The 25,716-nt window shown below is 45.5% G+C and overlaps 1 protein-coding gene across 3 annotated transcripts in view; it reads right to left on the bottom strand.

Annotated features, from left to right (window-relative positions):
* CALN1 (calneuron 1) overlaps positions 1 to 25,716 on the bottom strand; it is a 200,873-nt gene that overhangs the window by 136,707 nt on the left and 38,450 nt on the right. For all 3 annotated transcript variants that reach the window (XM_084650739.1, XM_084650741.1, XM_084650740.1), the window contains one exon: positions 20,435 to 20,559. In XM_084650739.1, the coding sequence (XP_084506865.1) occupies positions 20,435 to 20,559 (125 nt within the window). The remainder of the gene's footprint in view (positions 1 to 20,434; positions 20,560 to 25,716) is intronic.

The following is a 25,716-nucleotide window of genomic DNA, read 5'->3' as shown; positions in this document are numbered from 1 at the left end:
ACTGAAGACTGGAAAATATACAATGATAAAATATCTGCTTTAGTTATTCTATCTTTACTATTTGTATTATTTGTTCCTACAACATGCCAGGGGGCTGTTTACACATATAGGAAGACACAGTCTCTGTACTGAACACTTTATACTTTACACCCAGGTAAGTACTGCAAAAAAAGTGTACGTGAACATTCATTCCAATTCTCATCAGCTTTTTGGTTCTACTTCTAGTTGCCCTTCAGCTGACTGGCTGCAGATGCCAGGGGCCTTGCAGGTCAAGATCCCCAGTGAAAGAGAAATCAGTGACCTGGAGTCTGGTTATATTCCGAGTATAGCTTGTTTTATTTACCTACACACATCAGTCCTGGATCAGAGGTGGTCACATACAGCACACAGGCAAATTCTTCTTTCAGGAATCTCTGCCCAGAACCAATGACTGGTTCCTAGGAAATATTTGATTTGAATCAGAGGCCGAGAGAGAGAGATCAAACTCTCCGTTTTTTCATGCAGCTCCCTGTGATGAGTTCCTCCCCAGGGTGCCACCTGGAACTGGGGTGCCACTGAGCCACCCTGATGCACCAGTCGGGGCTCCCTTTTACACTGTACTGCTGTGACAAGCTGCAAAGCCTTCTCTAGCCTGCACTTTCACCAGCATACATACAGTTAGGAACACACCCAGCTGCAGTTACATGCAGGCAAGATCTTTAACCAGCCCCTACATGGGAAGGCCTCAGCTAGGGCACCTCCCAGCTCCTAAGGCACACACCCCCTCTGAAGTATAAACCCAAAATTATACTGTCTTGCGCTGCACAGGGAACTGTACAGCATAAGCTCATAAAATTCACCCCCTCCCGCAATGTGGAGAGGAATATGCAACAGCTTTCTCCCCTGAGTTATGATTCCCACACACTGGTTTTAGATGAAGTAAAAACAAGATTAATAACTATAAAAGATAGATTTTAAGTGATGGTAAGGGATAGCAAACAGATCAAAGCAGATTACCTAATAAATCAACAAAAATGCGAACTAAGCTTAATATACTAGATATTGTGGTAAACCCAGGACAAACAGCTACAAAAGGGGGGTAGTAATTAGTCCCATGGGTTTAAAAGGCCCCTCCTATCTACTGAGGAGAGAGAACCAGGGGGCAATAAGGTTCAGCTGGAAAAGGGGTTGCTAGGGAACCAATTAGGTTCAGCTGACTCCAACTACTTGGGACCTTTTTAAACCCTCTCCTGGGTGGTAGGAGCGGCAGAGCGAGGGAGTGAGAGGAGCAGGGAAACTGCCAGTAGGCTGCTTGCAGCAAGACACCAAATCTTCCCATTAGGGAGACTGCACTTGCTCCCCAGAAGGGAAGGAAAATAAGCACAAGAGGAGTAGCAGGACCCTGTGCCACCTACAAGGATTCGCCTTGCCCCAATCCTGAGTCTCCAAGGCTAAAAAGGACTGAGCTTACTGAGGCGAACAAGGTATTTTGCCACACGTGGTGTCAAAAGTGGGATGTGGTGAGTGAGCAAGGCTCTGTGGCAAGCCATCTCAGGGCAGGGTAAATAAAAAAAAAATGGAGGATGTAGTGAAGGCATTGGTACAGGCCACTGCGGCCCAACAAGAGGCTACCAGGGTGCAGATGCTTGCCCAGCAAGAGTCAGTACGCGTCCAACAGGAGACAAACCAACTACTAATGAACCAGGCGGCCCAAGATCGAGCCATCCTGAATGAAGTAGTGAACCAGTTAAAAGCCCTGACCACGCTGATGCACGGGCCCCAGGGGATCCGGCTGCTGCAGGCAAGCAACTATTTACAGAAGATGACTACGGATGACGATATAGAGGCATATCTCCTCGCCTTCGAGAGGACGGCACTGGGGGAGGCCTGGCCTCAAGACCAGTGGGCAGGTATCCTGGCTCCATTTCTGTGTGGGGAGCCCCAGAAGGCCTATTTCGACATGACCACAGAGACAGCTATGGATTACCCCCAGCTGAAGGCAGAAATCCTGGCAAGGTCAGGGGTGACGTCAGCCATACGGGCCCAGCGCTTCCATGAGTGGAAATACCAGGACAGCAAACTGCCGAGGTCCCAGCTATTTGATTTAATCCACCTCGCCCGGAAGTGGCTCCGCCCTGAGACCCATGGGCCGGAGAAGATAATGGAAATCCTCGTGTTGGACAGGTACATGAGGGGCTTGACACAAGACATACGGGGGTGGGGGTCCACCAAAATGATCCCTCCTCCTATGATGAACTGGTTGCCCTCATAGAGAGACACGTAGCAGCCCAAGAACTTTCGCGGACCACCGGGGAAGGAAGGCGCCAGAATCAGAGACAAGTCTCTGCGCCGAGGCCCCAGTTTGCCCTAACACCAGGCCGGACTATGGAGGGGAGGAAGGAGGCCCAAGAGCAGCCAGAGGTCCCAGAGAGACTTGAGGCTGGGGGGAGAAAGGCTCAGGGGATAAAGCCCAGTAGCCTGAAAAATCAGGGGCTGCCCCGAGCAGGGTACCGATGTTATGCATGTGGCGAACTGGGGCATATCGCTGCCCAATGCCCAAATCTAGAAGAGCCCACGCAATGTGAACTGGGAGATATACGAGGACCATGTGATCTAATAAGTCTAGTAGGGGTTGCGATGGTCCCTCATAGATACACTAGACCCGTTAAGATGAATGGTATAGAGACCACCGCGTTAGTAGACTCGGGAAGTGCAATCACGCTGGTCTCGGGAAAGCTGGTCAGGCAGGACCAACTATCCCAGGCCAAATGCTCTGGAATATCTTGTGTGCATGGGGATGTCAGTTAGTACCCGACCATCCCCGTAAAAATAGAAGTTCTCGGAAACCCCACTAAGGTGACGGTGGGAGTAGTTCCGAAACTCCCCTTATCGGACGAGACTTCACGGGGTTTGATAGCTTACTCCCTGGGGAGAAGGTGGAAGAAAATAATGAACCCTGGACCTAGGGGGTGGCCCAGATAGATAACCCCCACCCGGCTTCCATGAATTTGGCCAGGATTTGTTCTCCCCGCCAGGAAAGCCCTGGAAGACTCAGAGGGCGGATAAAAGGAGGGGAATGAGGATCTTGACCCAGTACCAGAAATCTACGCTTGTAGGGGAAAGAGGTAGCTCAACGGACAGCGGGGCAGGGCAGGAGATCAATGACTCAATAGCCGGACCTTGTTCCCCAGGGGTTTTCCCCGAGGAGGAGACAGAGGTAGATCCCCCTGAGTTTGGACAAATGGGGACCTCACTTGGGAATTTTGGTCGGGATCAGGCCAATGATCCAATATACAGCAATATTCGTAAAGAAGTAGTCGAGGTAAATGGGGTCCCCGTGGAGGGGAGAGTCAAGGGCCCAGGGCCATATTATGTGATTAAGGGTGATCTGCTATACAGAGTAGTCCGGGTCCAAGAGCAAGTCGTAGAACAACTCTTGGTCCCACAGAAGCATCAGAGGGGCGTGATGGTTCTGGCCCACAGCCATCTGTTTGGGGGGCATCTAGGGGTAGATAAGACCCTTGATTGGATTCTACAGAGGTTTTTTTGGCCCGGCATTTATGCAGCTGTCCAGCGATATTGTACCTCCTGTCCAGAATGTCAGTTACATGGGCCCCGACAACACCTAAGGCCCCTTTGTTACCTCTACCAATTATTGAAATCCCATTTGAGCGAATAGCTATGGATCTAGCAGGGCCACTGGAGAAGTCAGCCTGGGGTCATCAGTACATTCTGGTAGTACTATCCCGATATCCCGAGGCCGTACCCCTACGGAACACCATGTCCAAGACCATAGCCAAAGAATTAGTTCAGATTTTTTCCAGAGTAGGGATACCTAAAGAGATCCTGACGGACCAAGGGACCCCCTTTGTGTCTAAGTTAATGAAGGACCTATGTGCAATGCTCCATATACGGACCCTCAGGACGTCAGTCTATCATCCACAGACTGATGGTCTTGTCAAATGTTTCAGTAGAACATTGAAGAACATGCTATGGAAAGTGGTTAGTCGCAACAGGAAAGACTGGGATGCCCTGCTGCCTTACTTGCTGTTTGCTGTATGAAAGGTTTCCCAAGCTTCCACTGGATTCTCCCCATTCGAGCTGTTATATGGTTGCCACCCCAGGGGCATATTGGACATGGCCAAAGAGGGCTGGGAAGAACAGCCAAACACTGGGAGAATCATCATTGAACATGTATTGCAAATGAAAGACAGGATAGCCCAAGTCACCCCCCTTGTGCGCGAACATCTGGAGAAGGCCCAAGGGGCCCAACGGACATACTACAATCGCCAAGCAACGACCCGGAAGTTCCAGGTGGGAGACCTGGTAATGGTGCTCATACCCACGGCAGACAGCAAGCTCCTGGCCGGGTGGCAGGGGCCATATGAGATAATAGAAGCCATAGGAGAAGTCGACTATAAGATCCGACAGCCGGGTCGCCGGAAGCTGGAGCAGAACTACCATATAAACCTGCTGAAGCCATGACAGGATAGAGAAGCGCATGTGGTTGCGCTAGGGGCACCATCCCCTAAAAGCGACCAGCCCGACCGAGTGGGAATATCCCCGGAGTTGACTCCGGAGCAACGATCTGAAGTGATCAGCCTGATTAAACGCAACCAGGATGTGTCCTCAGAAAAGCCAGGCAGGACTACTGAGGTTCACCATCACATCCTCACAGAGCCTGGAGTGAAGGTGAATGTCAAGCCATACCGGATCTCGGAGGCCAAAAGAGAGGAGATCAGGACAGAGGTCAGGAAAATGCTGGCCTTAGGAGTCACTGAAGAATCTCAGAGCCAATGGTCAAGCCCAGCGGTTTTAGTGCCTAAGCCGGATGGCAGCGTGAGGTTCTGCAACGACTTCCGAAACCTGAATGAGGTGTCCCAGTTTGATGCGTACCCTGTACCCTGGATAGATGAGCTAATTGACAGATTGGGAAAAGCACGGTTTATGTCTACCCATGACCTGACCAAGGGCTATTAGCAGATCCCCCGGCCAAGGCCAACAAAGAGAAGACAGCCTTTGCAACTCCAGAGGGACTATATCAGTACACCATCCTCCCCTTTGGGTTGTATGGGGCGCCCGCTACTTTCCAAAGGCTCATGGACAAACTGTTGCGACCACATGGCAAGTACGCAGCAGCCTATCACATATAGCCCCGACTGGGCGACACACTTGGAGAAGGTGGAGGCAGTGCTGGATACCCTGAGGAAGGTGGGGCTGACGGCAAACCCCTCCAAGTGTTCGCTCAGGCTAGTTGAAGCCAAATATCTCGGGTATATAGTGGGGAGGGCCCAACTCAACAAGTTAGAAGCTATACAGAAGTGGCCCCGACGACTCCGAAAAAAACAGGTCAGGGCATTCCTGGGACGAGTGGGGTACTACAGACGGTTCATTCCCCACTTTGCCACCAGGGCATGCCCATTAATGGACCTGACAAAAGCTTGGGGCCCAGACATAGTAAGATGGACGACCGCAGCTGAAGATGCTTTTTCAGATCTACAGACGGCCCTCTGCACTGACCCCATACTCGTGGCCCCAGACTGGGGAAAGGAGTTTATCCTACAAACTGACGCCTCTGATGTAGGGTTGGGGGCAGTACTTTCACAAATGGTCGGGGATGACGAACACCCTGTCTTCTTCTTCAGTAGGAAGCTCCTGTCTAGGGAACGGAAATACGCCGTTGTCGAAAAAGAATGCCTGGAGGTAAAATGGGCTGTAGAAAGCCTCCACTACTATCTACTGGGATGGAGGTTTACCCTTGTCACGGACCATGCTCCTCTGGAGTGGATGCACCAAAATAGAGACAAAAATGCCAGAGTGACGAGATGGTTCCTGTCGCTTCAACCCTTCCACTTCAGAGTACAACATAGGTCTGGAATCCAACATGGCAATGCGGATGGCCTGTCAAGAGTGCACTGTTTGCCGACCCAAGTAGCCCAACCGCACAGTGTTGAGCGGGGGGGAGGAGGGGGGATATGTGGTAAACCCAGGACAAACAGCTACAAAAAGGGGGGTAGTAATTAGTCCTAGGGGTTTAAAAGGCCCCTCCTATCCACTGAGGAGAGAGAACCAGGGGGCAATAAGGTTCAGCTGGAAAAGGGGTTGCTAGGGAACCAATTAGGTTCAGCTGACTCCAACTACTTGGGACCTTTTTAAACCCTCTCCTGGATGGTAGGAGGGGGAGAGTGAGGGAGTGAGAGGAGCAGGAAAGCTGCCAGTAGGCTGCTTGCAGCAAGACACCAAACCTTCCCAGTAGGGAGGCTGCACTCGCTCCCCAGAAGGAAAGGAAAATAAGCACAAGGGACTGACTGAGGAAAGGAGTAGCAGGACCCTGGGCCACCTATAAGGATACACCTTGTCCCAATCCTGAGTCTCCAAGGTTAAAAAGGACTGAGCCTACTGCGGCGAACAAGGTATTTTGCCACAATATGGATGGCAGATTCTCATCCTAAGTGATGATACAAGCAGATTCTTAAGAGGCAAGCTGCACTTGTTTGTAGCTTGGAATCCCCAGGTGTTCCATTCACAGGCTAAAAATCCTTTTCGCCTGCATCCAGCACTTCCCCCAGTTCAGTCTTTTTTCCTCAGGTGTTTCTAGGCGCCTCCGTGGGTGGGGAGTCAGTGAAGAACCCAGATGATGTTACTCCCCTGTCTTTATATAGGTTTTGCATATTGCAGGAACCCTTTGTTTCACAGCTGTTTTTGCATGCCAGTCAGTGGAAAAATTCTGACATCTCAAGATGGAATCCAGCACCAGGTGACATGGTCACATGTCCCTGTAAAGTCACAACAGCCATCCCCTACTGACTGTTTGGAGCGTTCACAGGAAGGCTCACCAAGTGGGAGATGAGCTTCTCCTAAGGCCTATTATTTCTTCCTAATGGCTCATTAACCTGAATGGGCCCTTCCCAGCGAGCCATCTAGACTGAGAGCATTTTGCCTAGTGGGCTTTGCCCAGGGATAGCTACATGTGAATAATATATAGTCAATACTCATAACTTCGGATAAAAAAAATTATATATGCATACAAATAGGATAATCATATTCAGCAAACCATAACCTTTCCAATGACACCTTACATGCCTTATCTTCCATAAAACACATCATAATTATGATATAATTATATCATACTAATATCGCTATGAAGAATATGGGGCTCAATGTCACAGTCCCCCCATACCGAATTCTGTATAACAAAACTTACACCACTTGTCTTCCCAAAATTGAACATTTGCTCACATACTAAGAAAAAGAACTTGGAAGACTGAGTGTAACAGCAACACCTACATGCATCACAGACACGTGCTTTAACCTACCTTTGGATGCAAAAAGAAATGTCATTTTTAACTCATTTTAATTTCACTCAGAGGCAGAATAGCCCTGGGCCAAATTCATGGTGTCATCCCACTAACTTCAGTGAATTTGGCCCACTCATCCTACAATGTAATAGCATTACGAATGGCAAACCATCACAAAGCACTTCACATACTACCGAGATGATTCTCCTTTTGATCAGCACTGCAGACCTTGCACCTGTTCCACTTCTAGACTCCCTCTGACATCAATAGCGCTGGCATGGAAAATTCATATGTATTCATATATATACACATACAGAAATTGCTTCTCCCACTGACCCTGTGCCACCTTTGAAGTGAAATGAGGCAAGTGATGAACCCAGTGCCCCACAGCACTGTTACACCACCGGGCTAGTACAGATGACAAATACCTTAACCCAAGCATGCACAGTAAAACCTGTTATAACCAAACACAGAGTTCTGGGTTCTAGTCCCAATTTTGCCTCTCCTGTGCGGTGTGACTAGGCAAGGTGCTCAAACTCTCTGTGTCCCTCTCTGTGAAATGATGACGAGGATACTTGCCTGGCACACAGGTCTGCTATTTTGTTTGGATGATTGATGTTTGTCAAGTACTTGAAATTGTCACATGGAGGGAGCCATATACCCACCCAGTGATATATTAGCCATAGGGTTAATTGTACCTCTTCGGGACTCATGGGCATGCAGAAGCAAACTTTGAATTCAAAGTTTTCATTTAATACTCTTGGATGTTTCAGAAGCCAGCCAAGGCCAGGAAAAGCTTCTTCCCAGATGGGTTTCTGCCCCACCATCTGTCTGACAGTTGGATGCACCAGCAATCCTACACAAGCCAACAACTGCTGCCCACAGTCCTGGCTGCCAGCTCATCTTGCTCGGGGGGGCCTGTAGGATGGAACATGAGTACCCAGACATCACACCTAGCCAGCTACCAACCACCTGCTCCCTCGCCTGTGTCCTCCAGAAGTCTGTCCAGCTTGCCCTGGCTCCCAAATCTCTCCCCCCAATATTCCCTGCTTCCCCATCCCAGCTCTGACTCTAATATCACCCCTCCGCACCCGGCTATTCTGTTCCTGCTTTGCTCTTCCAATCTGCCCCCAAGAAACTTGCCCACTCCACCACAGAGAATCCTGCTTCCCTCTCACAGATGATTCTCCGCTTCCCCACTATTCTTTCTCCCCTGTCTTTAAAGCTATCCCAGCCACAACCCTGCCACCAATTTTCCACCCCTCTCCTCTTCCCCTTTCCTGAATGTTTTGCAAATAATCTGACAAAATTACCAGGAAGGAGTGTGTTTCAGGGGCTGCACAGGATAGGAGCTGGATTCCCCATGTGGGTTGCACTGTATATTACTGTGCATTCACCCTACTCTGAAAACAGTGAAAAAAGAAAGCCCCTTTCCTTTTAAACAACACAGAGTTGTTCCCAGCTTCCTAGCTCTGGCCATTCACATCTATTCTCATTTCGTTTTGGGATGAGCTACTGTGTGTTTTTCTATTTTCCCTTCTTTGCCTTCAATGAAGCATTGTTCTCAATGACATGACCGGGCTAGGTAAACTTGGATACAGAGCTTTTACAACAGCTGGTCTCATGCTTCCCACAGCCTTGTAATTGCAGGGAGAATGGAAAGATGGGTCTGAACGGTACAAGACACAATGCAGTCCATTAGTTTTACTCTTCTGAGCATAGCGTACTTTGCTTCTCTCCTCTGGATCTATGCCTTGCTAAGTGACTCGTAGCTCTCTCAATCATGAGATGTGAGTCACAACCCTGCCCCCTCAGGAAGACAAATGTACTTTATCATGAGTTTTGGGAGAATAGTACTGGGGGGGAGGGAGAATCATAATCAAAATGTGTCATTACAGACTTATGGACAGCAGTTGCCTGCGATGGCTTCTAACCAATAACACAGCAGGTTTGAAGATGTTTTATGATGCCGCATAACAGATGCCCTGAAAGTCAAACTGAAGCTCTTCCCATGAACCTTGACATTTTATCTTTTTTTTTTTAAATGTTCTTTAAAAAGGATCACGTGTGGAAGATACAGGCAAAGCTTTCCCTGGATTTCTGGAGATTCCCCATCTCCTCCATTCAGGGGATAAATGCAAACCAGAGGTTCACACAGTGCCATTCATTTCGACCCCATTTCAGCAAAGGACTTAAGCCTTTCCACTAAAAACACATGTTTAAGCTAAGCACTTTGCCGAAAAGGGGCTTTCCTCTGAATACTACATCTGGGAAATCGTGTACCACCCCAAATGGGGATATAAATATTATTCTGCCCTTCTTACAAACATTGCTCCCATGAGGTGAACTGAAGCACAAAGCGATTAATGACTTTCACAAAGTCTCAGTGCAGAACAAGAACCCAGAAGTCCTGGCTCCCAGTCTGTTGCTCTGTAGCTGCCAGATCTCATTAGTAATGAGGCAAAAATCTATTCTTTAGATGCCACAAGTACTCCTTTTCTTTTTGCGAATACAGACTAACACGGCTGCTACTCTGAAACCTGTCTTTAGACTGGCTTTATGAAATGCACTTAAACATTGTGGCAAACAGATGTCTAATCATAGGCATCGCTAAGTTTGGCAGGGTGACTCTTTTGGACTTGAGGAAGTTGACTTAGGTTTTGCTACAACTTGATTAAACCTGACGGGCTGAAAAACACAGTGAGCTAACTCAGCGTGGCTAAAACATTGATCACTGTAACTCTAAGGGGCACCCGACAGCAGACAACCCAGGAAACAGACTGAGATAGAGCTAGTTCTCAGCATTAGCATCGTTTACTTTCAAGTATTAATTATTTAAAATAATGCTAATTGAAGGGGAAACAGGCAAAGTGCGCTGGCTAATTGATACACTACAGTGCATGCTATTCTGAGCAGGAACCCTGCTAGTACAGAAGTACCGCAGAGGTGCCCTTGACTTGGTACAGCTAACCGAACAGAAGTCATTGCCCCATGAAATATGCATCCTAACCACTGCTGAGCGTGTAGGACCTTTTCCCGCATTTTATAAATTGATGCAATCTCATTCTGCCCCAAAATCATGCAAGATTAAGGTTCCATTTGCTCCAGTTTAGCTCTGGCTTAGATTCATCAGGGCACTCTAGTAACATTCATCCTCCTTTTGCCTCTTTGTTAACTGCGTCTTGTCTGAAACTCCTGAGTCCACTCTGCAGCAGCCCCAGGACTTTGGTTGAGATATGAAAGCCCTAAGCGACGAGACAGATGGCAGTTGGTATGAGAACCGATACGGCATAGAACAGGAAATAGAACAGGCCATTTGATTAAGCACTTACATAGCATATTGGGGGCCTGAGTCTTCTTGTACACACTTCATGGGCGTGACACGAGTCTGGCATCATTGATTTCAGTGGAGTGATTCCCAATTTAAACTGGCATAAGTGAGAGGAGAATCCCCCCCCCAAATTAACAAATCCTGAATGAGATGAGTATTAATGCAGATTTATTCAGCCACAAATGGGGAAGGTGAGGCACAGAGAGGCTAAGAGACTTGCCCAAGGCAACTTAGCAACATAATGTCCCCTATTTCTAAGATACCAAGTGCAAATGGGAATCTTCAGTCAGCTGGTCGGAATACTTCAGTTCTGCAGGCTTCCTGCTGCTCCCACCAGGCTGCTGTTCCTCCTCTATTGAACCTGCAGCTCAGGAGGGAGACAGCCTCTTGTGCAAGTAGTTGGCTTCAGTGGGGCTATCTTGGCAGGAACAGAGCCAGCAGCCCACCAAGAGTGGTCAGAGAGGGACAAAGGAGGATCAAAGAGGGAAGTTTTTAAAAGGTCAACAGTAGGGCGTGTTCTGTAAGAAGGAAAAAATAATCTCCTTCAGGATATTCAGCAGCTGTTCCCTCTAACCATCTCTGAGTGTATTCAGCCTGAAATCTGTGTCCCTGCAGCACTCCCCCCCCACAGCTCCTATCTGCCCAGGGAGCAGAAGCAGAATCAAACCCCACAGACTCCTGTGTGGCAAGGAGAGGCACTTCAACCAGTACTGATCACAAACGAATTTACGCAGTGTCTGAAACATACGGGAGGGATGCTAGAAAATGTTCACCTTGGTCTGAGCCTCTGGATGTAGGCACTGGATGCTGGCTAAACACATTGGCCCCAATCCTCTATTCTCTTGCTTCTGCACCTGGGAGAGGAACAGCAGGAGGGAGCACAGGTAGCTTAAAGCCACCTTTGACCCTGCATATTCAGGGGTCTGCCTGGGAAGCAGAGAATAGCCACAGAACAGTGCACTCTCCCTTTTGTGAGCTCCACAGCTTCTGAGAGGCTGTCTGTGGAGTGGGTGTTCTCCAGACTGCTGTAAAGGGGCTTTGCTGTTAACTAAGGATTAGGCCCAGTGAGTTTTTAGAGCAACATGCGCTGAGAATCATGTTGTAGAGCAGCTGTGAGGTGAACCGTGGGTTTAGGACAAGGAACTGGATGGAACCTGGAAAATGAATGGTCTAGATTAGACATATGTATTTTAAAGGTCCATATTAAAATGGTATCAATGTGTTATTGTCTAATTTAAGGGACTTTTAAAGCATGTTTAGAGCTTGATCTGAGTTTGCCAGGCAGCAGCTCTGCACACAGATCCTTGGGCCACGCAGAGAGCTAGTTATAATACTGCTGCTCCAAAGAAAGGCAGGCAGGTAAAAATGAACTGGGTTTATTTACAAAAATTCAGAGGAATATTCACACACAACAATGCATATCTCATGAGGGATAATGTAACAACGATGCGTTCCCAGTAGGAGACACGCACGCCTGTCTCCACGCTAGGAGGCAAGAGATTAAATAAAGTAATGAGGAGAGATGTAAAAGTGGCTTCATGCAAACTGCAGGTCTTTTCTAAAAACTGTCTTGTACACAAAGGGTTAGCAATGTTCATCCTATACTGGTTCCTTCCTTGCTACCTCCAGTAGACTGGCCCCCTTCCATACCCCATCCTTGTTCAGATTCATTGCAGAGGATAACTAACCCTAGTAACACTCAGAGGACTTGCCCACTGACCAGCCGATACCAATAACTACAGTGATGTAGCTAGAGCTCAAACATAACCTCTTTAATTATCTTCCAGATGGTGTCCCTAGCAATTCTCATCTGTTGGCAGCTGATCGTCAGTTTCTTAATTCTCTCTGTCAGAGCTCTCCCCTCAGAGACGGCCGTGATGTGTGTTAACTGTATTTTTTCCTTTATAATAGACTGCTGGGGCAGTAAGCCAAGGTGAATGAGCTTACAGTAAAGGATTCTGGCGTCGGGAGAGAGGGGTTGTTCTGGGGAAAGGAGCAAGCACTTTCCCCTCTAACGCAAGGCACCTGCAACCCCTTTCCCCACCACATACACAAACGCTGTGAGGTTTGCCGCAATATTTTAGCAACCTGTCACGTTGGGCAAATACAGAACCGCCAGCCAGGGCCTAGGCAGTAAAACATCTGAGAACTGGAAACCTGAGCTGCTTTGTGCCGCTCCACAATTTCCATGCTGTAGCTTTTTACCACCTGCCTGCTGAGGGTCCTTAGTGCCTCATAGCACAGGGCTGGCCTTCTGGCCACAGCACTCCCCGAGACATCACAGCCTCCACAGCTTAGAAGATATGAGCTGGGCTCCCTACAGAGCCCAACTTCCTTCTAGCCCGAGGGTCACTGTTGTGTCATACCGGCTTTGTGTGGCCGAGTGATTGACGGGTGCCTGTGAGGGGCTGGGAGCTGTTACTCCTGTTAGCAAAAGCTCCTGTATCTCAAGTGCTCAAGGCCTGTGTTTATGGAACTGAATTACAGTCCCTGTGAGTGTGTGTGTGAGAGAGAGATCTGTCTAGTAATTGTGTGTCTGTCTGAAGCACCCGGATTGCATTACAGCTCCGTGCAAAGTAGGTGTAAAATGCTACCAGATCAGAATGGTAGATTTTACCACTTACCTTCCACTGGTGTAAATGGCTATACAAGGTGCGGCTCAATGGAGAATTAGGCCCGATGTCTTTGAGCCAGTGTATAAACGTCCAAGCAAACCCAAACAACACCAGAATCTATAGACTCCATATTAATTTTATAGAAGATAAAATAGATTGGGATAATTATACATGCAGTGCACTGCTGTGTCCTCTCTTTGTCTGATTTAAATGAACTCTCCAACCTAACCCCACAGTAAATAAGAACATAGGCCAGAATGGGTAGCCACAATCTCTCTCTGTGCATGTATGCTCTTCCTGTGGGTATTCATTCTATGGGCTTTTTTCAGGAGCAAATGTGCATCTCATAATAAAATAATCAATATTATACAGAAGTTATCATCACCGTGCTGGTATTTATGATTTTTAAACGGAAGCTGTTTCAAACCTGAAGCGACTGGGCACTGAAGAAATGCACACTGTAATTAAAATATGTTTATACTTGGGAAACTGGAAAGAAAAGCCCCACAGGCATCAGAGATACCCAAGGTCCAGTCAGGGGAGTATCTGTGACACTGTGGCTTTATAGCCACAAAGATGAAACAGTATTTAAACACAATTTAAAACTTAAATTATTCCATTTTCAGCCCAGATCAGTCATGATGGGGAATCCACGGATAAACCTCTCTTTTACAAGCATTCCAAGAAACAGAAAAGGAACTTTACACAATTTCATCCACTTAATTAACAGGCTGCTCCCAGAGCCCACACTGAAATACGGGCTTTTGAGAAACCTCCATTGCTATCACCCTCAACGCTGTGCATCAAAGCTGCTAATCTGAGCACCAGCCTTTAATGCAACATGAGCACGGCTAGCATTTCAGCTTAGTTCCTTCTGTGTCATGCTTAGCCATTTCAGAAGAGGTCCTTGGACCCCCAAACGCTTTTATCCCTCTCCTCCTCTGGCTGTTTTTTTCCATGGCCAAAAGGCAGACTCACTCAGCTTTGGTCCATGTGTCAACCAAGCATCTAACAGGTCATATCCCCTTTGGATTTTCCTCCCTCTGAGTGCTGGTACATTGCTTCTCCAAAGTACTTAAGTTTCACACTCTCTGGGGACCTAAAAGCAGCTCACTCTGCAACAATAAGTCTCAACTGCAAATATACTGTGCAATCAGCTTGATTTTAAGACTAGCAAGACTCTAACTGCTCCTCGAGCCACCAGAACTCAGCAGGGTGATCAAAATAGCCACAAATGCAAAGGGGCCACAAAACAGGCACATTCTAAAAGAATCATTTTCAGGGAGGAACTTCTGGGAATAATACTATGGTTCCCATCTCTCAGAGGCAACAGTCCTTTTCATGAAGTCCTCTTGGCAGCCAATAGCAAATCAGGCCCCAATGCAGCAAAATGCTTAAGCAGTTCAATGGGACTCAAGTGCCTGTTTTTGTGATTTGCTGAATAGGGATGGGATTACGGTTAAGATCATGCTTAAGAGCTTTGCAGAATCAGGGTCTTAGTGCTTTGCAGGGCATAGAACATATCTGAAATGCATTAAAAACTGACCTTCTTGAGGCTACCCATTATACAGTGAGCAATCCTGACCTCTGCCTTCATTTTTAACAGCCATGGACAAAATTTGTAGACATGTGTGTCTAAAGTTTAGGTGCCTCAGTTTGAGAATTGGGGTCCACAGGTTTCGTTCCTGCTTCCCAAGAGAGCTTATTTTGTGGTATAATCGGCATCATCCTAATGCCTTATTGTCCTGCTGCAACTTTGACTCTTTATACATGACTATTGCCTCAATATATCCTCATCCAATTTTTCATTGCCTGGATTATTGGCATATGGGAGCCAACATCTAATTTCGAAGTGCATATGGACAGCATTTAACCAGGCCCTTTCATTTTTGCATGAGCTGTTTTCCAATTATACTCTAAAGCCACTCGCTGTTGTATCGTATGCAGCAGCCCAGCATACAAGTGACCTGGTTAAAATTGCTTCTGCAGGTACTGCTCCCACTCCATAATGGCAGAGAGTTGGCAATGAAAGGGGTGGAAGCCTGGGAATGGAGGTGTTTAGTGCATGTTTGTCTTCAATGCAAACAAAATAATCCTTGAGTAAGAGCTCTGATTCAAGGAAAGTCCTAGAGCTCTTCATTTGAAGGCCACTTGACCTAAGCTTGTCTAGACTGGGGACTTTCCCCAGTTTCAGCCTTTACTATAGCTCCACTACTGCAAGTCTAGCTTGGACAGGCAAAGTCATGATTTGTACTGATGGAACTTCCCTCGGCTTCACTACACTAGAGCTTGCACCAGTTCAGCCAGCCTGTTGTCTGTAATCGGGGCACATCCCCAGTCTACAGAAGGTCTTACAGGCACAGCTAAGGTTTTATGGTGGAGGCCATATGATCTAAATCTCTGGATGAAATACCTTATTACTTCAAGATGCTTTAAATACATCAGGGAGTAAATCTCAGGGAGGGCAAAGAGCTATTTAAGCTGAAGGACAATGTTGGCACAAGAACAAATGGGTATAAAATGGGGATGACTAAACTGAGGCTGAAAATCAGAAAAAGGTTTCCAGCCAACAGAAGGGCGAGGCTCTGGAACAGCCTCCCAATGGGAGCGGTGTGGGCAAGAAACCTAACTGATTTCCAGATGGAGCTTGATAAATTTACGAAAGGGATTCTGTGGGGTAGTTGCCTGTGATAGCAGGGGACTGGACATGATGACCCAGCAGGTCCTGTCCAATCATATGTCCCTGTGCTTTATAATGACATGGAGGGTTCACGTCCAGTGCCGATTGACTTTAATGTGACTTGGGCCAGGCTCTGAGTTATCATGACATTTTTTCCATTCTAATGGCTGCTCTTCTGTTCTGGTGTGTGTAGGGGGGATGGGGGGGGGTGAGATAGAGATGTGTGTGTAACACACACACACACACACACACACACAGGGACTTTACCTAAAATGCATATATTTTCCCTTCAGGTGATATTTGTCAGACTCTTACAATGGGAACATTTTGCCTGCTGACGATACCCTTTAGAGAGTGCCTGTGTGGGTGGATGACTCAAACTTGCAATGATGATTCCATCCCCTGATTTTTTTATTAAAATATATATATATATATATTTTTGCTAAGAATATTTTTTTTTTCTTGGTAATTTGTAACGTTAAGGCAGCAGCCGATTCTAAAAGGAAATATGTGCAAATAGTGCTACAATTCTGAAATGAATCAACAATAGTCAGGAAATTCATAGATAAAGTAGTTGCTCTAGCCCTAATTTATTCTCTCATGCTTAGCTATTGCTGACCATATAGCACATAACATTCACCAGAAGCCCGCCCCTGCTTTATAATCCCCAAGAGACAGGTTATGGATGGCATGTCAGTTTCACCTTTGTCATTTACTTTGTGTTACAAATTTTGGCAACACCTAATGTAGCTTTCTATAAGTTAATTTCCTTTGCAATCCTAAGAGTTTCTCAAAACTCTCAAGCTACTATGGGACCACAAATAGCAAATAACACTATGAGGAATAACCAGAGAATCAAAAGAGTAACAAACTATTGCTTCAAGCTATTTTCTGTGCTGCCACGATAGTATTTAGAGCAGAATGGGAAAAAGAGAATGCATTTAAAATAGACAGACAGCTGACAAAAGTCTGAGAAGTTCTCATGGGAAGAGAACGACTAGCCAGAAAGGAGGTGGAAGAATTGCTTGGGCATGTGGACAGACTAAGATGTGCTTATTTACCCTACAACCCAGAATCTCTGCCCACCTTTACCGCTTATTAAAAATGTGTAACCTTGAACAATTTAAAAATTGTCTGATGTTCATACCATACTGCACTGTTTGACCCTGTGGATCCCATAACAACAATGCAAGTATGAATTCATTACATTACCCCTCAGCAAAAATAACATTCTACTCTATTTGGTTTTACTTCGACTCTTATACTGCACTCATCACAGTAGTAACTGATCACACGCACTTTTAAAAATCTGTTACAGAAGTGAATGGGATTCAGCCAAACACTCTAGAAGCTACCATGATGCCAGAGAAGCCTAACAGATCAGATGGATATTTGGTCCCCAATCTTGCAAGAAGTCCCACTCAAAATTCCCATTAACTTTTATGCAAGAAGGTTCAATCCTTTAAGGCTTTAGCATATTGTGACTGGTATTTTTGAAGGCACTGGAGGGGATTTAGGCACCCAATTCCCATTGAAAGTCAATGGGTGTTCAGTGCCTAACTCCCAGAGGCTCCTTTTGAAAATCCCAACCTGTATTATTAATTTCAGATTTGTTACTATGTTACAAAGGTTGTGATGCAGCCATTAGAACATCATTATAACTCGCATATGCCTTCACTAATGCCCAAAGCTAAAACAGCTTAATAACTGCTACCTAGATTGTAAACTCTTTGGAGAGGTGATAGTCTTTTTGTTGTATGTTTGTGCAGCACCTAGCACACTGGGGTCCTGGTCTCTGGCTGGGGCTCTTAGGTGCTACAATAACACAAATAAATAATAAAATAATACTTACTGCTGGTAAAAAATAACAATGGCCAAAAGGAATTCCATCCTTTTTTTAAAAAATAACTAAGCTATATTTTAGTACACAGTGCACAGGAAAGCATTTCCACCTACAAAATCCTTCTGTGTTGCTACAGCTTAAGAGGATCTGAATCAATTTAGCACCAATTTTTTGTTTAAGAAAAAAAATGCCCCCGGGTTGACATCTTTTCTGCTAGGCTAAAAACTGGGACAAATCTTCACGGCAAAGTTATAAAGCCTTTGAAAATAAGTGTTTGTAAAGCAAAATGCTGTCAAAAAATTATACATAAATTCTAATGAGAAGTCTATGTCTAACAGCCAAAGAATAAATGGGTGACTAGCAAAAGAGCTCAGACTCCTGTACTTTCAAGAGTGAGTGGGATATCTTTGTGAACAGAGATGAATGAAATAAGTTGCTCTCCAGTGCAACGGCACAATTACAATAAGACACAAACCATGTTGAGCTGACATGGTATTAAGATTCACAGCAACTGCCACTGGTTTTATAAGCCAGCTACCCAGCACTTATTCATGACATTTCACATTAATTACCAGTAATCAACTCAGTGATTCATATTCAGATTGACTCTGTTTAGGTCAGGCACCTTCACTCCCTGGGCTGAATTTTGTGATGACCAATAGCCGGTGAAATCAGAATGGAGTCCACCCAGTGACAACATGCATGAATTTTACCTGATTGGGGGGGTGGCCAAATTGCAAAGTAGGGTGGTGGTGGTTAAGAGGGCCTAAATCTCTGGTCTGTCACTGTTCTGTGCGGGGCTGGTCTCCCTGTGCTATGTTAGAGCCGCTTGAAGGCCAGCTGCAAACAGCCTGAGAGGAGTGAAAATACAACTGAGAATCAGCGCATCTCAGCAGTATTCTGGCCACTCTCCCTTTCTTCAGCCAGGCCCCCTTTTCCCTGCAGTGCTAGCAGCAGGGAGGGTGAATGGCACAGAAGTCCTTCTGCCATTACAGGATCAGTGGTGTCTTCACTGCCAGATTACTCCAGTTCAAGACCACAAAGAGGCCAAACTGCACTGACAGAGAGATTGCCTTCTGTCTGACGCTGATATGTAAACACTTCAGAGCAGAGACCTGGCTTTTCTGTTTGGTTGCTTGCCTCTAAATGCAAATCTTCTAAATAAATAAGTTGCAATTCCTTCCTCAGTCACTAGGAAGTAAGGTGCCTGTGAGCTATAGAGGAATTAAAATGGGACACCCTGGTTAGCCTGTAGCAGCGAAGTCTTCCAGAGTGGCATTTGAGCAAGACTTAATCCACTACCATCTTGTCTGCATTGTGCTAACCTGTTTGATCATCAACTATGAGAGCATCTAAACTTTACCTAACCGCATTGTTCTTCCTTATTGCAGCCCACAATGGGCAAGCCAGGTCAGCGATATTATCAACCAAACCCAAACTCTCATCCAAATTTATAAGGAACAGAGTGTGGCTATAAAATCTGCACACTTCCCTTAAGTGATGTACCTTAAGTGACATTTTTAGTTAAACTGTGTTTAAAGTGTTTTAAATTAGGTACTGTATATTTCTTACCTTTAATAAGTATAGTAAATTCCCACTGGGGGGAAAAATCATTGTAACAAATATATTTGGAGAATGTACTTTTTGTCTTCTTAGCTTAAATTAACGTACAGCTTGCAAAATTGACTTACAGAGAGTAGAGATAAAACAGACTTGTCAAGCTTGTAAGTGAGATCTGATTAATTCTCAGAACATATAAAACTTGGCTTGCTTGCATGTTGCCCCACCAATACGTGTAAACCCTGTTCTAGAGGGACGGTTTCTATCTAGCTCCATTTCCATGCTCATTGAATCATTAAGCTCTCTGCAGAGCTTGTACAAAAGGTCCACTGGGAAGTAGACCAAGAGCTTCAACGTCTTCCATGTTGCTCACAGAAGAGCCATCAAACGGTAGTTACTTATAATTAGAAATTACCTGGGCAAGAACAGAGGAATCAGACCCCAAGTCCATCTAGCCCAGTGTCTTGTCTCTGATGGTGACCAATACCAGATGCTGCAGAGGAAAGTGCAAGAAACTCCACAGTAGGTAGTTTATGGGATAATCTACCCACAAGAAAAGTTTCTTTCTAACCCTCATCAATTCAAAGTTGGCTTATGACCTGAATCATTGACCTGGAGAAGTCAATCGCAAAGCACTTTTCCAGCCCCAGAGCCACATTCAGCTTCCACATATCTATCTAGATAAATAGATATAGACAGACAGAAAACTGCTTGCTTAATGGCCATATACCAGATGTGATGGTACATCTAGGAAGACAGACCTGGCCCTGTGTAAAGAACAAGGCATCTTTATCCAAAATGTTAGTCTAACTTTCTCCTACAAAATTTGGCCCATACAGAACATTCTTGTTCTTTTAAAAGCTCTTGCCTTATTTGAGGATGGAAGGACAGAGACTGAAGCTAAAATCAGACCTGAGATCTGAATACAACTTTAGACTGTGGCCTTCCCCTCATTTTAGATCTGGTAAGCTGTGCCACTTCAGACAAACATTTTATTCTCTACTTCACACTCAGAATGACGTTCAAGTTATTTTAAGATTACGCAACTAATAAAATGAATGCAGGCCCACCGACTGCCTTTTCCTACTGTCTAATTACCCCCTTCCCACCTCAAACAAGGCTCCTTACCATCCAATTCCTCCACAGAGATATTGGCTAGCTGTTCACTGTCACTGCCAGCAGAGAGTGATCGATTCAGGTAGTTCCCCTTGTATAACAAGCCAGCCGTTACATGGTGGAATGGCATCTTCTCCCTGCACACGAAAAACAAGCAGAAGACTCATTATAATACTTTGTCTATTCTTTCTTTTCAGAGAGCAATCTTTGAAAGAGCAGTAAGATTAAAACCTTCTGCATCTCAGAATGATGAACGCTCAGAGAAGCCAAGCTCAGGACTGATGGATTGCAGGCTTAATTTTGTCACTACACCAGGAACTAAACAAATAACAGTGTCTTCTTCATGAGGGGGGAGAGTTAGCATAGGCAGAATACAGATGTCCTAGAAAAATAATCCTCCTTTGCATTTACCTAGCAATGTTCAGCCTGGAGAATTTAATAGAGTGCAAAATGCACTCTTAATAAAATCACAAGGCATCAGAGCTGAGATGTTCAAAGCTGCGCAAGGGATCCAAACGCCCAATTCCCATTAATTTAAACTGAACATCCAAACCCCTTAGGCAGCTTTGAGCATCTGAGCCAGGACATGTTAGCACTAGTACTGAGTACCAAACCTAAATGAGATCTATGTCCATGCCACAGTTTAAAGATTCTAACTGCAATGGTTTTTGCTGAAGGAAGGAATTTCACCTTCAAGCAGGGACTGGAGATGAACATTTTCATCCCAGTATATGAATGTTGCAGAAAAGTATTACTAGGAAAGCATCCCAGGAGATTGCAATGGAAACTTCTTTGCAATTCACCTACAGCATAAGCAATGCCCACCACAACCTAGGGTACGGTTCGTCACCCTCTATTGCAGGACAGCCATTCCCCCAGTCAAAAATGGCAGTTACATAGCAATAACCTACAATGATTTAGGATGGACAGGAAAGGAGCAAGTTTGCTGTAATCAACTGAAACGATGTTTGAAACTGAAATGTTTGTAGGCCAGATCCACAGCTGGTGTAAATCAGAATTCATCCCAGCCACACCACATGTTCTAGCGTAAAGGGTCCACCTTCAGCGGCTAGAACAGCAGCCTCCGTGGAGCTGTGTCGATTGACACCAGCTGAGGCTCTGGTGCAATGTTTTTATGCCAAACATTTTACAAACTGGAATTTGGCCAGGACGCAGGCCAAAATACCTCAGGCCAGATCTTCAGCTAGTGTAATTCGATGTAGCCACATTGACTGTGCTGATTTATAGCAGCTGAGGAACTGATCCCTTGAGTGCTCTCTATAAAAATGTATTATAGGGTCTCTCCTTTGCATCTCACTCAAAGGACATCACCTCTACATTCATGCTGAAGCACTGCCTCCGAGAGACAAGTGCCACCTATTGAATCGTGTCCTCAACTTCCAGCCACACTTGGGTAATAATTACAGGGGTGATTTGGCTCTTACACCACCATATGTTCTTAGTACAGTCAATAAAACAGATGCATATATACACACACACACATACACACTCAATATATATATATACACACACATACACATCTTAATCCTGTAATTAATGACTTTCTGCCTCACTGAGTTTATGAAAGCTTAAATAGCCTTAAAGAGCAAACCAACCTGATACACGAATAACACAGAATGAGAAAGAGAGTTTGTTTCCCTGTCATTACTTTGTACATACATAGCAGTTCTCTTGCTGTAATTATGCAAACAAATCCTAATCCTTTTTTAAATATATTTACTTGGGAACTAGTTTCTTCAGCAGCACATTACAAAAATAAATAGGTTTTCTTTTTCATTAAATAGATAATTTCCCAGCACTTACCAATTAAAATATTTCACTCCGATAAATTAGTCTGTGTTGCCAAGGCACTAACTTTATATACACAGCAAAAGGAGTATAGTGAACACCATTTCAGTGCCGGTTTGGATATTTAAATGCTGACCAGTCAGACAGCAGTTCCAGCAAGCTGTGCATTCATGTTGGCTGTCATGTCACACAATGAAATATTTAAACATAAATTAATCTGCATGTTTTCTCCATAAACATACTTCCAATATAAAAGCAACTACACTGACTTTTGAAATCCCATTTAATTAGAGAGGGGCTTAAACCAAATCCCTAAACCTGAGCAGTCACATATTGAGGTTAGTTTGATATCCAAAATCCAGATCTCAACTCCTCACACAGGGTCAGAGGTTTAAATTGACTAGGTGCATACACAAATCAAGCAGCTGAGGGCACACAACAGGCCAGAACTGGTGTCCGGGGTTACCCAATTTGTATGTACAGTTGCAATAACTGCACATGCAAATCAGGTATGGATCTCTGCATGTAACTGCATACCTAACCATTTTAAAAATCAGGCCTGTGAATCCTTGTCTTTATAATGATTTTTAAAATACCACAGCTAACCATCCCCTGAACTTCGAGATGTCTGAAATCTACATCCAACTGCTAGCAGAGTGAAGCTTGAGGTATCCTGCCACCAGAATGGAATCCTCCCTAGAGAGAGATGAAGCAGAACATCTGGATTGCAACACCTGGATTGTGGGTGTGCCATACAAAAAAGGGAAAATATTTTGAAACAAGCAAAGGCTTTCTGGGAGAGTGGGTAAATATCAACCCATCTGGTAATCAGTGATGTGCTCTACTACAGACAGTTTGTTTATAGACAGGAGGTCGCTTTTTGTCAAATTTGCTGGTGAATGGTTGCATGATCAGTCTGAGCAAAATCTACCTATCACAAGCAGGGTCACAGAGGGCCCCAGTGTGGTGGAAACAAGATGACTTCGCTGCGGGAGGTAAGAACAACACTGCACATGGCACTGCCTAAATGAGACACAGCTGGTCTATGTGTACACAAGGGAGGTGTTAAGATAGCCCATAGGTCCATGATTACACTAATCCAAGCAGCCACATACCTTAGCACTGGGCATGTGCAGTAGACATCCTTTATTAACTATGGACAGGTTGCAGGGCTGGCTATATCTGCAAATTGGGGAAAGGAATATACTCCTTTCTCCCTGCCCCAAGATAGCCCCCCACTGTCAAGTTGATTTACTCCAGCTTGGTGTGAGGCAGGTGGATTTCACCCTGCGTACCTCTGTCCTGAACTTACGTAAGTTGCAATCGCCAAGAAACACTTTCGGAAGCATTAGAGGAGCACGACACCTTCAGGGACAAAATACCCATAGTAGGCCTGACCCTGCCAGACCTCAAACTACACAGTACTTCAATTGGAGTTTTTGCTTGAGTAAGGTCTGCAAGACAAGGCCCGCTCTCATTTGTATTCACACTACTGTACTGAATGTTTTATGTCTTTTTGAGGAAGGCCCTTTGTGGTAGAAACATTGACCTTTTCCTCTTCACCTGCAATAAAGAGAAAGTGACTCTATCTTAATGAGTCTGAGCACTTAATTAATGGTAATTTAAAGACATAGCCTTGGTGGTTCACTGCTCAGGCAGGAACTCTTGAAAGAGATTATGCCTTAAAGCAAAAGAAATGGCAAGTCATTGTGTAACTCTTTCGTAGGGGGAAGCAACCAGGTGTAGTAAGGGGCTGGCATTTCCTGGCACTCTTCAGAGCAGCTAGGCTGGCAGCATTACTAGCCTAGAGACATTCCTGCTCTCAGGAGACCTCACAGTGCTACCCAGCCCAACTCTTGCTCAATTGAGAGTGGGTGGCACCCAGCATCCTCTCACATTTGGCATGTGACCGGAGTCCCTATTGCTAAATTTATAGCCATGTGAACATGGTTCTCATTACCTCATTAGGTGGGAAAGGGGACACAGCACTTTATTCTGCCCTTTTACAGAGATGGCATATGAAAGAATCCAGAGTTCTGTCCTGCAGGAAGCAGCTTCTGTAGCTGATACATGAAATACCCAGTGCTTCCTTAGATGGAGAGTCACCACCAAGGGTACTCTCGCTTCCATCTGGAGAGTTTCCACCTCTGAAGCAGCTGCAGAATGCAAACCCATCCTTTGCCTGGCTGAGCTCACAGCTGGAACGGTCAGCAAAGAAGAAAGGGGGTGTTCCTGTGGAGGATCCACCCCACTTCATAACGCTAGTGACTGTGGCTGGGACAACGGGTTTCACACCACACACCTGATCTCCAATTCTGTAGCCCATTGTGATGCTTTTCAGGGCACCCAGGGCTGAGAGTCACCTCCCTGCCACCTGCCTCCATTGTGAGGGAATCTTACCGGTATCATCGGGGTGTTAACTCCCTAACACAACTTGCCTGTCAGGTACTCAAGCACTCTCCTCTGGGCTACACCAGCCCTGTCTTTGCCCTGACAATAGATGCTCCCAGCCCCTGGGTCCCTATAAAGTGTCCTCCTATGGTGTCCAGCGCCTGATCACTGGATAACCATAGAAATCCCAGATCCTCTGATCACAAAGGATAGTGTATCCCAGCTTACCCATTTTACCTTAGCCCACCATGCCTGTACCACACACAGCACTTGAGCTCAGGCACGGTAATACACATTTATGAAAGATGAGAAATTCAAATAGAAACCAGTGTGAGTGATAGAAACAAATGGTTACGTACAAAACAAAATAATAAAATGTGAACTAGGGCTAGAGCATATTAATAGTTACCTTTCCTGGCCAACAGAGCAGATTCTCACCTGAAAGTACAGCCTTTTCCAGTATTTGCTAGCCACAAGGAAACAGGATCCCGTCTTTCTTGAAGCACCCCCTCCTCAGTGAATGGATCCAGAGTGCCTTTCTCCACCCTGTGATATACTGAATTGGTCTTTTGTCTTTATTCCCCAACAGGATGCTCCACTCACTGGCCTATCATTCCTTTTCACTTCCAGGTAGTTTCAATGTTTATAGTTTGTCCTTGATGGTTTTCCACTGACTTTTCTGGGTTCGTGCACTAAGCAATATATTACATAGCCGGCTAGCCAAGGAGTGGTGACAACTTCCTGCCGCCTGAATGGGCCAACACCGAGACATATGATTCCCTGCTGACTAACTTTTACTCCAAGACCATAAAGGCATAATTTTCCATATAGGTTACATTATTCCTTAAATATGACCCATACACACATCTTGCCATGGTTACAAGTATCGATAAGATACAAGCTTTCAGTAGAGACCTCACATGCTACCCTCTATGGAATAATAGTATGAAAGTGGTGTATTAGAGGTAGTGAGTTTATCAGGTCGGAGACAGGAGCTGCTTGTAAACAACCCTGAGTCCTTTGCCAGTTGGCACCAGTCAGTCTCTGTGTGATACTCTCTCCCAACAACCTCAACACAGCCTAGAAGTGGGAAG

The sequence above is a fragment of the Lepidochelys olivacea genome, assembly GCF_965140295.1.
Source record: "Lepidochelys olivacea isolate rLepOli2 genome assembly, chromosome: 17".
Classification (NCBI taxonomy): Eukaryota; Metazoa; Chordata; order Testudines; family Cheloniidae; genus Lepidochelys; species Lepidochelys olivacea.
Note: the sequence above shows the minus strand (reverse complement) of the source record. Positions and strands in the feature narration are given on the sequence as shown.